This window comes from Mesitornis unicolor, unplaced genomic scaffold (genome assembly GCF_000695765.1).
Source record: "Mesitornis unicolor isolate BGI_N332 unplaced genomic scaffold, ASM69576v1 scaffold29905, whole genome shotgun sequence".
In the NCBI taxonomy this organism is placed as follows: domain Eukaryota; kingdom Metazoa; phylum Chordata; class Aves; order Mesitornithiformes; family Mesitornithidae; genus Mesitornis; species Mesitornis unicolor.
The window spans coordinates 1-13,874 of NW_010186652.1; the positions used below are offsets into that span (position 1 = coordinate 1).

The 13,874-nt window shown below is 53.2% G+C and overlaps 3 protein-coding genes across 3 annotated transcripts in view; all 3 read left to right on the forward strand.

Annotated features, from left to right (window-relative positions):
* Positions 1–350: 350 nt before the first annotated feature.
* Positions 351–4,964, forward strand: AP4B1 (adaptor-related protein complex 4, beta 1 subunit). The gene is made up of 8 exons (XM_010185210.1): positions 351–493; positions 1,146–1,642; positions 2,184–2,251; positions 2,518–2,533; positions 3,218–3,321; positions 3,509–3,716; positions 4,016–4,294; positions 4,537–4,964. The coding sequence occupies exons 2-8, from the start codon at positions 1,147–1,149 to the stop codon at positions 4,962–4,964; spliced, it is 1,599 nt and encodes a 532-aa protein (XP_010183512.1). The 5' UTR covers positions 351–493; position 1,146.
* A 1,976-nt stretch (positions 4,965–6,940) lies between these two features.
* On the forward strand, positions 6,941–9,670 carry BCL2L15 (BCL2-like 15). Its single transcript, XM_010185211.1, is given in 4 exon segments — positions 6,941–7,055; positions 8,601–8,734; positions 8,963–9,178; positions 9,653–9,670. Coding segments are annotated over 4 exon segments (483 nt in total).
* A 974-nt stretch (positions 9,671–10,644) lies between these two features.
* The window catches only part of PTPN22 (protein tyrosine phosphatase, non-receptor type 22 (lymphoid)), a 15,378-nt gene continuing 12,148 nt past the window's right edge, over positions 10,645–13,874 (forward strand). Inside the window, exons 1-2 of the mRNA XM_010185212.1 lie at positions 10,645–10,731; positions 12,956–13,064. Coding sequence (XP_010183514.1) covers positions 10,645–10,731; positions 12,956–13,064 — 196 coding nt within the window. The remainder of the gene's footprint in view (positions 10,732–12,955; positions 13,065–13,874) is intronic.

The following is a 13,874-nucleotide window of genomic DNA, read 5'->3' on the forward strand; positions in this document are numbered from 1 at the left end:
ACGGGGAGGGCTCGCTGGGGAGGGGGTAGTGGCCCCCGGGAGCCGTAGGCACGCAGGGAGCCTGTCCCGGGGTGTCCTGAGGTCTCCACGCTGCCTCAGGGCTCCTCCACAGCCCTTCCTGCTTTATCAGCACCACACTTGTACACAGTCCCATCAGCTGGGTGCCGTTCCTGATCCTCGGCCCTTCGGGGAAATGTTGTGCCAAGGGCGGGTGTTATGTGGAATTTTTGTTGACAGCTTCTCCCAGTTCAAGCCCTATCTTTTGCTCATGAGAAATGCTTAGAGATGGTCATCGAATTACAGAATACAACAGGATTTGATACAGGGACCTCTGCTTCTTTGCAGATGGTGCACTGGTGAACGAGCTGTACAGTTTGCTTCGAGACCAGGATCCTATCGTAGTCGTGAATTGTCTGAGAGCCTTAGAAGAGATCTTGAAGAAGGAGGGGGGAGTTGTCATCAACAAACCCATTGCCCATCATCTTCTCAACAGGTTTGTTTTCCTTGATGGTGTTGGAAGCTCCGTTCTTGTTCCTGTGTTTTGTGTGCTCACAGAGCCGGTGTTTCTGGGCTCCTGTCAGGCACCCAAAGGTGGTGGTGTGTGTCCCAAGAGAAACCAAATTGCTTTTATGTTATGATCTCAAGAGAAATCTGAGATGTCCTGCGTTTCCAGGGAGTCTGCTTCAGCTGCTGGGCTGCTTTGCATTGTAAACTAATGCGGTTAGGTGGGGGTTTTTTGGTGGAAGTGCACACAATGGATCTGTGGGACAGGTATGTTCTAGTATGTCTCTCCCAGTCTGTTGAAAGATATATAACTTTTCCATTGCTTGAAGAAATCAACTTTTCTGTAGATGACTCTGCATGATCTGGCAAAAGAGGGATATTGCTCTGCCCCAGGTTCTTGCCAATGTTGCTGTGTGGCTTAGAGCACCAGCAGAAGTGCACGTGACTGATACCGAGTTCAGCCTGTGTGCATAAACTGGTCAGTTCTCCCGAGATAAAACTGTGGAACACAGTTTCTGAAACACAGCATTTGGTTTGGAACAGAGACCGTAAGGAACTCGGGGTCGAAGGCCTCTGCTCTGCACAGCGCAGATCTTCATGCGCTTCTTGGCTCCTGCAAACTGTGTGCGCTCTCTTGGCAGGATGGCTGATCTGGATCAGTGGGGGCAGAGCGAGGTGCTGACCTTCCTTCTGCAATACAGACCCCGCAGCGAGGAGGAGCTCTTCGACATTCTCAATTTACTGGATGGCTATCTGAAGAGCAGCAGCCCCAGCGTGGTGATGGCAGCCACCAAGCTTTTCCTGGTGCTGGCCAGGGAGTACCCGCACGTGCAGGCAGATGTTCTGGTGAGAGTGAAGGGACCGCTGCTGGCTGCCTGCACCTCTGAGAGCCGGGAGCTCTGCTTCACGGCGCTGTGCCACGTACGTCAGATCCTTGGTAGCCTTCCTGGCCACTTCAGCAGCCACTACAAGAAGTTCTTCTGCTCGTATTCAGAGCCCCACTACATCAAATGCCAGAAGATGGAGGTGTTGTGTGAGCTGGTGAATGACGAAAACGTGCAGCAAGTGCTGGAGGAGCTGAAGGGCTATTGCACTGACGTGTCAGTAGAGCTCGCCCAGGGGGCCATCTTCGCCATAGGTAAGAGCTGTGTCTTGCCTTGGGTGCGGTGGCAGCCCTGGATCTCTGAGGTGGGCCTTTCTCTGCCAAAATACACCTGGGAAAACGCCAAATAACCCATCTGCGCTGAAGCAGCTCAGCGCTCTGTGGAGCAGCCTCCCAGCAGCGCGTTGTGAGAGCGCTGCTAATCCACGATCGTGCCGATTCTGTCAGAAGTCCTGGCACTGAGCTGTTTCAGGCTGCACGGAGTATCCTTGAATCTTGTTTGAATGTCTGCTCTGATGAGATGATCTACAGGAATTGTGTAACTTCATCTTATTAATGAGCCTTACAGTGTTGAGTGGAATCATGTAGTGGTGGAGGAGCTGCTCTAATTCCTGCTCGTTCTTTGAGTCGTGATTGGGGCAGAGTTAAGGTGATTTGAGGCACTTTAGTTTTGGTTTTGTACACTTTAAAATAGGTGAGTTTCTATAGCATTCGTAAGGAGAAAGCCAGAGATGCTAAAACCCCTTTCTTATGTCTGATACGAGGTTGACTCTGATGCCCTTTGGTGTCTCTGCAGGCAACATTGCCAGGACATACACAGAGCAGTGTGTGGGGATTCTGACAGAGCTCCTGGGCCTTCAACAGGTAATCGCCTGCCTGGCCTGTGCTCGCTAGAAGTGGCCTTGCTGGTGCTTGTGGTCCCAAACTCGAGGGTCTCAAAGGCTCTTGGCTTTTAATTTAATCGGTGTCTTCAGGTGGAAGTGTTCCTGGAGGAGCAAGGGTGCGTAGAGTGACCAGACATCATAGTTTTTCCTTCCTTAGGAGCTACTCCTGGTGGTGAAGTGGGAGGTGGTCAAATGGTCTGACGTGGAGGCTCCTTTCTGGCTGTGCCTGCTGATTTAGGGAGTGAGGAACATTTTAGTGACTGTTTGAGGGCCAAGGTGATGGGTAGATCTTTTAAATCGTTGTGATTTGTGTTCCTCATATAATAGTCTGATTCTGTTGTACCCAGGCTTCTCTTTTTCTTCTGCTGCCCTCAGGTCTAACTCCGTATTGTTTCTGCCCTCTCTTTTAAATGGTCTTGCTTTCAGTTTGAAAACCACACGCCTGCCCTCAGCTCTTGAATTCGGTGTTAGCAGCTGCTGTTGTTTCTGTAAGTGGAGAGCAGAGCCTTTGCATTTTGACCTCAACTTCATGAGACTCGTTTTGAATCTGTGTTAGTTTCACAGAATCACAGAATCACAGAACGTTAGGGATTGGAATGGACCTCAAAAGATCATCCAGTCCAATCCCCCTGCCAGAGCAGGATTTGTCATTCTAACCTCATGCGTCTGAAGCACCGTGAGTCAGTGTCTTTTTGAAGGCTGGGGAATGTCCAGGAGAGAGATGACTTTCCAACAGCCAGAGGAACAGCCTGAGGTTTCAGTGCTTTATTTTAGACTTGGAGCAACTTTGCTCTGACAAAGGCAGCGTCATGGGACTGTGTCTCAGATCCTGGTCACAAGCAAGGCACTGGCCGCCCTAGCTGAGATTTGTAAAGTCTCTTGAGTGGGGTTTCTTGGATTATTCCCCCCCCAGGTGGTTTTATGGGAACGCTTTGTTTCATTGCAGCGGTAGTGCAGGCTTTTCGGGACCTGGTTTGGCTGTGTCCCCAGTGCACGGACGCCGTGTGTCGGGCGCTGCCGGGCTGCGAGGATGCCATCCAGGACAGCGAGGTGAGGAGGTTTCATGCTTTGGGGCTGTGGAGGATGGGTGGGCTGTGACCGCTTGGCTTTCCTCCGGCTCGTGATGGGTGGGCGAAGGTCAGAGATCTTCAGAAGACCCGTTCTCTCCTGCCGGTTTATGTCACTGTCATTCTGCTCAACAGCCCCTTATTTGCTCTTTCTTCTGTGGTCCCTTCAGGGCAAGCAAGCGCTGATCTGGCTCCTGGGCGCGCATGGTGAGAAAGTGCCGAACGCCCCCTATGTTTTAGAGGACTTTGTGGAGAGCGTGAAATCAGAGATGTTCCCAGCAGTGAAGATGGAGCTCCTGACCGCACTGGTGCGCCTTTTCCTGTCTCGCCCTGCCGAGTGCCAGGACATGCTGGGGAGGCTGCTCTATTACTGCATAGGTGGGTTCCTATCATTGGGTGTCACTGAAGCTGTGGTGCAGGCTCTTGGGGACCTGGTTTATGGTGTCCCCAGTGCACGGATGCCGTGAGTCAGCATCCGAGCTGCGAGGGGATGTCCAGGATGCGGGGTCAAGTGGCTCCATGCCTTGGGCTGCTGCATGGGCCCTCGCGTTCTGGCTGGGGAGTGTGATGGGCTTACGCTGTGTCCCTGGGAAGCTGGTTTTAGTAATTAAGGGTTGGTGCTTTGGAGAAATCTGGATGATAGAATTCTCCATAAATTATTTCCCTCCAATTCCCAGAGGAGGAGATGGATATGGCAGTGCGAGACCGTGGGTTGTTCTACTATCGCCTTCTGCAGTCCGGTGTGGACGAAGTGAAGCGGGTCCTGTGCAGCCCCAAGTCTGACCCCTCTCTGGGGCTCCTGGAAGACCAAACTGAGCGACCCGTGAATACCTGGGCTGCAGAGTTTAATACTCTTGCACCAGTTTATGGCAGAGAACGCTGGGCGCTCGTCACTGCTCACCAGCCAGCAGAGCCCTCCTACGCTCCTTGCACTGACTCCAGGAACAGAGATGCAGGTAACCCTTCACCCGGGATCCAGTTCCCCGTGTCAGTCCATGTTCTCATGTGGGTTTCTTGGGTGATCGCAGTGCTCTGAGAAAGCTGTCCTCGTGTCCTGGCTGTCTTGTGCAGTGTGTGGCCGATCACCACAGGGGGCTGCAATTCCTGCCCTCTTCACCTGATGGCTCCATGAGATGTTTGTGCAATTGGGAGCCACACCTGATCTGCTGCATCTCACGTGTTTCTGGTTTCATTTCAGAGTCACTGATTTCTGAAGGGAATAAAGAAGTGCTCAAGGTTCATCCTGATCCAGCCAGCCTGACCTTAACTCCTGACGTTTACCTGACTGCAGAAGAGTTTGAGAAGACCTGGCTGAGCTTGGACGTGAGCTGCCGCCTCTCCCTGCCCTGGGGTGGGACTGTCCACCCGGACACCGTCCAGACGGCCCTGCACGTGGTTCACATCCAGACCATCGCCATGAGCAAAGCTGGTGTCCAGCCGTGGAAAGCCTACCTCAGTGCCCAGGACGACGCCGGCTGCCTCTTCCTAACAGAGCTCCTGCTTGAGGCGGCGGATTCGGAGATGCAGGTTTTGGTGAAGCAGAGCAAGGCAAAGCCGGAGGCGCTGCAGACCTTTGTTTCAGCGTTGAGGACGGTTCTGGGGACAGTCGCTGGACTGGGGTCCTGATGGGTCCCTGCTCCCAGCAGGATGTTTGCTCAGGGCACAGCAAAAGTTAATTTCTCTGGCTTCGTTTGCTGTGTCTGATGCTGGTTTTGTACTTGTAAACTGTGCAAGTGTTGACAGCCCCATCCTGGGCCTGACAGTGCGGTGGGGGGGCAGCGTGGGGGGTCTGCCCTCCCTCCAGGCTGGGGAACGGACAAGGCAAAGCCATCAGAGCCTGCAGCTCCTGGCGTGAGTCATGGGAGCGGTGACATCTGTGGTGACTGTCACAGGACACTGACGTGACTGATGGAGCCAGAAATGAGCAAAGTTCAGGGGTGTGTTTTGGAGAGGTTTTTTAATGACAGTTGTAAACAATCCAAAAAGCAGTTCAGAGATTCCAGGACTCTGCTGCTTAGGAGGAACAGTGCAGTGAAGAGAGAAGTATTGAGGCCTTGGCTCCCTTTATATGTGATCTTGTTTTCTGTCTGCTGGATTTCAGTGGTTGGTTCCCTTAGGGGGGAACAGAGCTCTGCTGTGTCAGGGTGGTAGAGAGGGTGCGTGGTGCTGGAGCCCATGGGTTTCTCCTTCAGGAGAAAGAAGTGGATTTTCTGGTTGAAACATGTTCCTGTAATCACGCATCGCCCTCTCTGAAGTTCCCCCCTCAGCGCTGCTGTGAGAAGCCGCAGGAGCGCGTGGTTGTGCGTGACGTGGTGTGAGTTCACGTGCTGTGAGCTGCGTGGCCTGCGTCGCTCTGGCCACGTCCGTGGTACTCACACCAGTGAGGGCAGAGTTGCTGTTCAGGTGGGTAACCTGTGTGCAGTATCACATTTTACCGTTCGTTACTTTGTGACTAGGAGGGGTATTTACAGGTTGGTTTTCCCTGCAGCGCTGTCAGCCTGTCCCCACGGCACAGTACACGCGGTGTGTGGTGCTGTGTGACTGGAGTTTTACAGTTTTTAAGGTTATCTCTGGCCAGAGTTGGGAGTTGGTTTTTTTGCAGAGCATTTTGGCTCCATCTGCTCTGTTGGAAGTTGAGGCTCCTTGGCTTAGGCTGAGGTACACAGGTTTCTGTCACCGGGCTCCATGGGGCTCTGCAAGGAGTGGCTTTGTTAAGCCTATTCTGTAAGATTTATTGTTATTTTTAACTTCTTTTAAGGAATGAATTGTACCTTTAAATTGCAATATGCCTTCTGTGCACTTCACTGAAACGCTGCTGTCACTGTTGAACAACAGGTTTTAGATTTTATTTGATTTTCCAAATAAAAGTGTGGATCATTCCTGGCTGTTTGCTGGAGCAGTTTGTTCAGCCCTGAAGTCTGCGGGCTGGAGTCATCCAGTGACCACCCTGGATCCAGGGGAGCTGCAGTCCTGCCTCTGTGAGAGCTTTTTTCTCTCTGCTTCCTTGCAGAAAGGCTGCAAGGAGCCTTGTGCCAATTGTGCAACCATTTGTGTCAGTCCCATGTCGGATGAGGTACCTATGGGTGAGTCCAAAGGCAGGTACTAAGTCGCTGTGGCAAGGCTCCTGTTCAGTTTCCAGTGTCTGTGCACGTACTGCATTCCTGTCCTTACAGAGAGCGGTGCTGAAGCGTTGGCATTAAGCAGCTTTCAGGAAAAAAGTAGTTGATGGCTTGTTGGCAAGCTGTCCTTGACTCGCTGTGGCTGGACTGAGGCTGGTCTCTGGGATGGGACCTGGAGCTTCTCGCCTTTTATCCAGGTCCCTTTATTGACGAATGAACAGGTCAGTGCTCTTTGATAACTTGTAAATATTTATTCCAGTTGATTGTAACAGAAATGACTGGTTTTGAAACTAAACCACACCCACAGCTTGAATGACGACAAGAGCAAATATCAGCATGTCGTGCAGCCCCAGGGAGGAGTCTGGGGTCAGAGTCTTCCCAGAAGGAAGAACCTGTGCGGCTCCAAGAAGAAGGCGCTGACACCCGGAGGCAAAGCTCACCTGTGCCCTCGCCCCTGCCCGCTCTGTGGTGGGAGAGGCGGCGATGGCGACCTTCGAGCAGCAGACGCAGCTCGTTGTGGAAGCCCTGCTCTTCGATCTGCGGTGTGAGGATGAGGGCGAGTGCCGCAGCCTGGAGACTGACTCGGGAGGTAGGGCCTGTCGTGGGAGGAACGGTCTGTCTGCTGCAGATAACACAGCAGCGTTTGGGCTGAACACGCAAGGGAAGGCGGCTGTAGCTTGAGGTTGGTGGGTTTCCTAAAGTGCAAGCCTGTGATGACTTCTGCACTATCTCTGTTTTGGGGGAAAAGTTGGAGCAAGGTGAAGTTGTTTGCAGGGAAGGTGCCACCGGCTGCTGCGCCCCACACAGGTCTGCAGGTCCTCGGTGACTTGCTCTGAACAAACCAAGTGGGACAAGTTTTAACTGTCATCATCGAAAAGAAAGCTCATAGTGCTTGTTGGATAAAAACCGTTGCTTTAACATGTGAGACAGTGTGGTCTGTAGCTCCCAATAGCATTTGGGCTACTTCGGTTTGCTGAGCAATGCTGCAAGAAACCCAGAATTCCACCTGTATTCGTATCGCTTTTCCCATTATTTTCTCGGCAACAAACTAGTTAAAATACCACAAGAGACACTGAATCTTGCTGACACCAGACAGCAAACAAGGTCTGTTTCTCAAGAGCTTAACAGAAGTCTGTCATTTTGCCTAAGGAAGAGGTCTCCATAGCGTTTTGCTCGTTTCCCTCTCCTGGATTGAGATGCTTGAGCCTCCGCTGTCCCGAGCCCTGCGCAGCACCCAGCGCCCCGTGGGAGCCCGGTGCCGGCACCAGGGCTGTGCTGGGTCGGGAGCAGTGGCTGGCGAGGGACAGGGTTGAGTCAGGAAGTGCTGTCTCCAGATAACGCTGCCCGCTGCTCCGTGTCGAAAGATCCTGCTTTCGGTTCCCTATGGCCCTGTCAAACATGGAAATGGTTTTGCTGAAGCTCCCAGCGTCGGGTAGCTCCTTCTGGCTGAACCTTGCTTTGGTAACATTCAGAAACAATAAATGACACTCTGGTGGTGTTTTTTCCCCCTCAGGATGCTTTAAGAGAAAAATACTTTAACTGGGGTGTCCGGCAACCCCCTCCGCTTTAAGCATTTTAGCTGAGAAGTTCTGATGGGTTTACGTACTTGAAATTTGTGAAGCGTGCCTTTTGCTCCTTTGTGAAAACCTTCACAAATTTGGGTCACTATGAGACTTCAAAACGTTGCAATTTGCACTTGCTCAGAAGAGACCTTGCGTATAACATCTGACTGCTCCAAAGCCCACATGCCGTCGTCCTTTACCCAGAGGAGGGCAAGAAGGGCCTTAGGGATGCGCTGGAAGAGACAGGCATGGGGATGAACTGGGACTTGGGCCTGAACCGACTGGGGTGGGAGGAGAAAGCCCTGGAGAACCCCCAGCACAGAGCCCCAGGTCCCCGTAGATCAATGTGTACTTTAATGGCTGTGACACTTCTTGGGGACTTCTGTTTTATGTTTCCCCGTGTGTCTGACAGAGCTCTGCCCCGTGTTCCCTCCTGAGTCCCTGGGCAGTGCTCACTGTGGCGCCCGCTGAGGGCGGCGTTTGGATGCCATAGGCGGCTGAAGGGGCTGGGCCGTCTGCGTGTTCCCTTTCTCCACCTTGAGCGCGGTGCTGAAGCCCCCACCCCGCTCCCTCTGCTCCAGAGCCCGCAGAAGAGCCCCCGACCGGCTTCGACCCCATGGTGGTGGCCAGTCGCCTGCGGCGCATAGGGGACCAGTGCAACTTGGATTTTGAGAAGGTTTCCTCTGCACCGCTCGCCGAGGTCCTGAAGGGGAAGGTAAAGTGTGCCATGTCCTGCCCGGCCTGGCCGGCTCCTTGTCCGCAGCCCAACCCCTGTCCGCTCGTGTCCCCTCGAGTGTGGGACAGCCCAGCCTGGGACGTCCTGTGCTGCGCAGGGACCATGGGGCAGAGGCAGGGATTTAACTGAACGTTGGGTTTTGAGCCCAGACTGACCCATCACACTGCCATTTAACAAGAGCTCTAAGTGCCCTCTCGGTGCTTGCAGATGGAGATGTTTGGGGCTGCCGTGGACTCTCTCAGCAGGACCTGGAGTGACCAGAACCCCGAGCTGGGCTACGAGAGAGCATTTCTCTCCATTTCTGTTAAATTGCTAACGTACGTTCTTCAGAAGATTGGACCTGTGGTGCTCCCCACACAACTCACAGAAGTGATTAGCGGAAATTCTCGAGTGAGGAGCTACATTGAGGCCTCTGGCGGATGGGTAAGGATGCGAAGGTGGCGGTGCTGTGTGCCTGGACATTGATGGCTCCCGCGTTGTGTCCCTCTCCTCTCCCTCCTGCCCCACTTGGCTCTCACTGATGCCCAGTGCGTCCCCCCACACCCACACCAGGTACCCCAGTGTGGAGCCATGGGGGCTCAGCTGTGGGAATGCCTGGGTGAAGTCTGGAGCCACCATCAAACTGCCCATCTCCTTCTCTGGGTTTAATGAAACCTTCCTCAGGTTTAATTCCTTCTCTGTATCTCAGGAGCTCACCTTGCTCCCTTCGATGGGCACTCAAATAACGAGGATGGGCCGTACAAAACCAACCTCACAGACCCCACTCGGTGCCTGTGACCGGGGAAGGGACAAAATCGACACCCATCCCCCCATCCCAGTCCTTCTCCTCCTGCCGCTTCCTTTAAACCTGGATTCTCTTGATAAAACACACACATGGGGTTTTTTGTTTGATTTCAGGAGAACTTCGACAATTGAGAGAAAGGGCTGTGCTGCTTTCCAGAAGGTGAAGCTGGGCTTTTCGCTGAATTAATGGGAGCAACGCTGTGGTGGTCCTTCAGGAGACTGCAAGCAGAACTACACACAGGCAACTTGTAAAATAAACTGTAACACTAAACCCAGAAGTTAATAAATGTTTATTGTTATTAATTTGTTTTTCTCCTTGTGTTTCTCTTCAATTTAGCCATAAAAGCGGGCTTCGCTCTTATTCAAGGTTTCTAGGTTAGTGCTTAGTGCTGCAGTGATAATTTTCAGACTTGTCAGGTGAATATTTGTTTTAAGACACGTTTCCATTGGTTATTCTCAAGATCTCTCTGTTCCTCTCAGGTGATTCAAAGGCTTATTTTTGCCAAATTAAGATTCGACATTATTTTAAAGCAGGACTGATGGCTCTTTCAGAGTGATCCGCAGTTCATTGCCCTTTAGCAGCTGGACAGAGAAATCTTGGAGCTATTCTGTACCTGATCTGTGAGAAAATACAGAGGGGGAACACATTTAGTGGCTGTAGTCACTATCGGAAAAGGAAACAGAACTTGGTACAGCCAGTCTGAAGTCTTTGCACAAAATGCGAGATATTGGACAGATCAAGGTTGTGACTCCCAGACCTTTTTTTGGGGGTTTGGAGGTTGTTTCTAGTTCAGTGTGGTTTGCCCCAGTTCGGCAGGCAGAGGCAATGGGTGGCCTTCGACAGCTCTGCCTCTCCAGGAGGCCGCACCGGCACCACTGCCCTCGCTGAGGGGCGCAGGCGGCGTCCGCGTGGTTTTAGAAGGCGGCGCCAGGGCCCCAGGTCGTGCGTTTTGTTTTGTGATTTGGCCGCGGTATCGGTTGCGCACCAATTTCCTTTAAGGCCGGCGATGAAGTCAGTAACCACAGCGGCTGCCGGCGCCTTCCCTGCGGCGCACGCCTGACATGACCGCGCCGGCTCTGGCAGCACAGGCGTGGGCTCCGGCAGCATGGACCGGAGGGAGATCCTGCGGCAGAACCTGGAGAGGGCCCGGGGCAAGAAGCTGAACCGAGAGGCGTTCGCCGAGGAGTTTTTGGTGAGTCCCCTCAAGGCGCGCTCTGTGTCTCAGCTGATTTTGAAGGGAACCGCTCAGTCACATCTCCTGATGTGATTTGCATGTGTCAATAAGGTTTTCTATGAATTTCACAGTAGAAAGAGATGCGGGAGTTAACTGGGGTAAAAGGAATGTAAAGATAGAAGAGTAATTTAATGGCATGCATTCAAAGTAGAACTGATTGTTTTTTAAATAATTTCCCAAGTGCTTCCTGTTTTCTGCTTTGTGAGTGCACTTGTCAAGATGCAGTTTCACTTCGCCCGGTGTCACCGTGGGGTTCAGTGGGGAGCATGGAGCCCCTGTCCTCCCACTGCAGTCCGTGATATCCGAGATGTGTGTTCACACCAGGGACCCCCGTTGCTACCTGAGCTTTTCATTTAGTCATTTTGGTAGAAATCCCTGCTCCTGTCCTGTCCCGCAGAGCCGGGAGCGGGGCTGGGGGTGTCCCCGAGGCCATTCCAGGTCTCATTGACTCTGGCGCCTTGGCCAAGGTGTGAGGAGCTGTCAGTCTCGGCCACAAGACAGGCCTGGTGCTGCGCTGTTACCTGGAGGGGCTCCTGCCCCTGTTTGCGATGGACGCACGTGCTCTGGGCCCAGCAGCGCGTCTGGCCCCTCCTGGAAATTTATTTCTGGTTCCCTAAAGGCAAAACCAGCCAAAGCCGGTGATGGCCGTCACCTTCCCCTTTGTTCTGCAGTGCCTGGCGGGTTGGGATCTGTGCGGTGCCCTGATCTGTGAGCTCTGATGCTGTTTTGGGTGGCAAGGTCAGTTGGATGCCACCCCACTGTCGCTGTTAAAGCTGGAGACAGCGGCTGAGCCATGGGCAGAGGAAGGGGGCCCTGCCAGGCTGCCTGTGCTGCTTAGAGAGCCAGAGGCTTCGCCCAGCTTTGACAGACACCGGGAAGGGTAAAACTGGTGCATCTGTAAGACCAGAGATGTCTCAGACACCAGAACAACCCAAGGCACCCCTGGGCAGGGGCTGTGGGGGTGCTGCAGGGGTCCCCGCGAGGTCCAGCCCTGTTTTGTTGCTCCAGTGGGGACCGGCACCTCAGACGCTTGGGAAAAGCTCAGTGCTGGGTTTCCAGGTGTGGGGCTGGAGGGAAGTGATGAGAGCAGCCGCAGCCACGTCGCTTGTTCCACGGAACAACGCGTGGTCACAGGATGCTGAGTTTCCCCTCGCGCCGGGGCTGTGCTGTGCAGTGCGGGGCCATGGGCTGCCCAGCCCGGTACCTGTGCTGGTTCCAGCGGCCAATCTGCCGCTGAATTTTGGAGCCAAAGGGCAGGTGGAAGTCGCCGAGGTTGCCTTTCCTACTGCACGGGAGGAGATCTTTGGCCTGAGCTGCTGCGCACTCCTGCAATGCTATTTGTCTGTCCTAATGCCTCCCCTCTCTTTGTGTGCACAACCACCTGTGCATGCAAATTGTGGTGGTTTTACTGTAAATGACAGGGCTTTTCTTCAAGTCCCTTGTTCTGTTTGTGCAGTCTCACAGCCAGCGTTTGATCCTTTCTGCTCTTACTTTCCCATACGCAGACACTTCCTATGTCAGCTGCTGCAGGGACAGAAAAGTGAGGTGACGCACTGACATCAGCTTCTGAATGCACTGTTCATTACCATCAACTTTGAAAGCACCATTCTGCTGTATTTTTTTCTTTCTATTTTTCTATTCTGTCCTTTGGCAGGATTGCTTGTGCTCCTTTAGTGGCTTGAGCGTGGCTGTTTGCACCTACAGAGAGGGCATCTTTACCAAAGTGAGAAGAATAATTTGATTTATCTGTCTTTTCTGACATAATTTGTTAAAGGTGGTTTAACATTGCTACTTACTCTTAACAAGAGCTGCTTGCAAGTGGAGACTCATCTGGGTGCCATTTACACTGAGCGGGATGCCTGTGTCTCAGCAGTTTGAGGGCGATGCTCCACGTGCTGTATAAATGCACCATTTTGTGATGCTCCATGTGCTGTATCACTCCAGCAGCCCACGTGCCTGTGTGGGCCCCGTCTCAGCACACACTTTCCATTCTCCAGAAGCTTGTGCTGGGGCTCGGGTGGCTCCTGCTCTTGCTGTACCTTGAGGAAAGCCACTCAGGAAGGAATGAACGGTGCAGGCCTTGCCTTGTGGTAGTGAGCCTGACCCCGGGACCTTCACGCGTACCCTCCAGGAGCGCCGTGCATAGCACGTCTCAGTAATTTGTTCCATTCTTTCATCGCAGAAGCTGAAAAGGCAGTCAACAAAGTACCGAGCGGATAAAATCTACCCCACAGCAGCATCTGAGCAACCAGAGAATATCAAGAAGAACAGATACAAGGACATCTTGCCCTGTAGGTTGGAAATGGCAAATGTTCCTATTCAGCCTTTTTTTGTTGTTTGGTTTTGCTGTCTCAAGCCTCGCCCCCAGCGCCAAGCAGAGCCCTCTGTGTGTGAGCAGGACCCGGACTGTTACCTGGCCCTGAATTCCGCTGCTGTTGCAGTGCGCGCTCTGGGAGACTTTGGCGGGTGTTTCCCACACAACAACTCCTGTTCAGTAGGACACACACCCTCCATGGCTGGCCCTGCAAGCCTCCTGGGCAGCACTGCGACCACTTGATTTCCAAGGCCTTGTAGAGAATGGACAAAGATGTCCCTGTGATGTACACAGCAGGCTACAGACAAAAACTGTCATGGCTTGTCCTGGCGTGGTGCAGCAGTCTCCAAAGACGAGTCTGTCCTAGGACCAGAGCAGACTGTCCCTTTCATTCGTCTGAGCTTGAAAAAAAACTAATCTAAGCCCACAGACCTCATATGAGGCTGTGAGACAGAGGACAGGGCGATGCCAGGCTTGCCCTGCCCCGTGGTCAGAGGAGATTGGTGTTGCATGGGGTGGTGGCAGCAGCTGTAGCTCATTGTTCATGCATGGGGCTACAGCAGCTCTGTGTGGGGCTATGGCAGATCTACACTGGGCTATGGCAGCTCTGTGTGGGGATACAGCAGCTCTGTTTGCAGCTACAGCAACTCTGCATGGAGCTACGGCAGCTCTGCGTGGGGCTGTGGCAGCTCTGCGTGGGGCTACGGCAGCTCTGCGTGGGGCAATGGCAGCTCTGCGTGGGGCTACGGCAGCTCTGTGTGGGGCAATGGCAGCTCTGTGTGGGGCT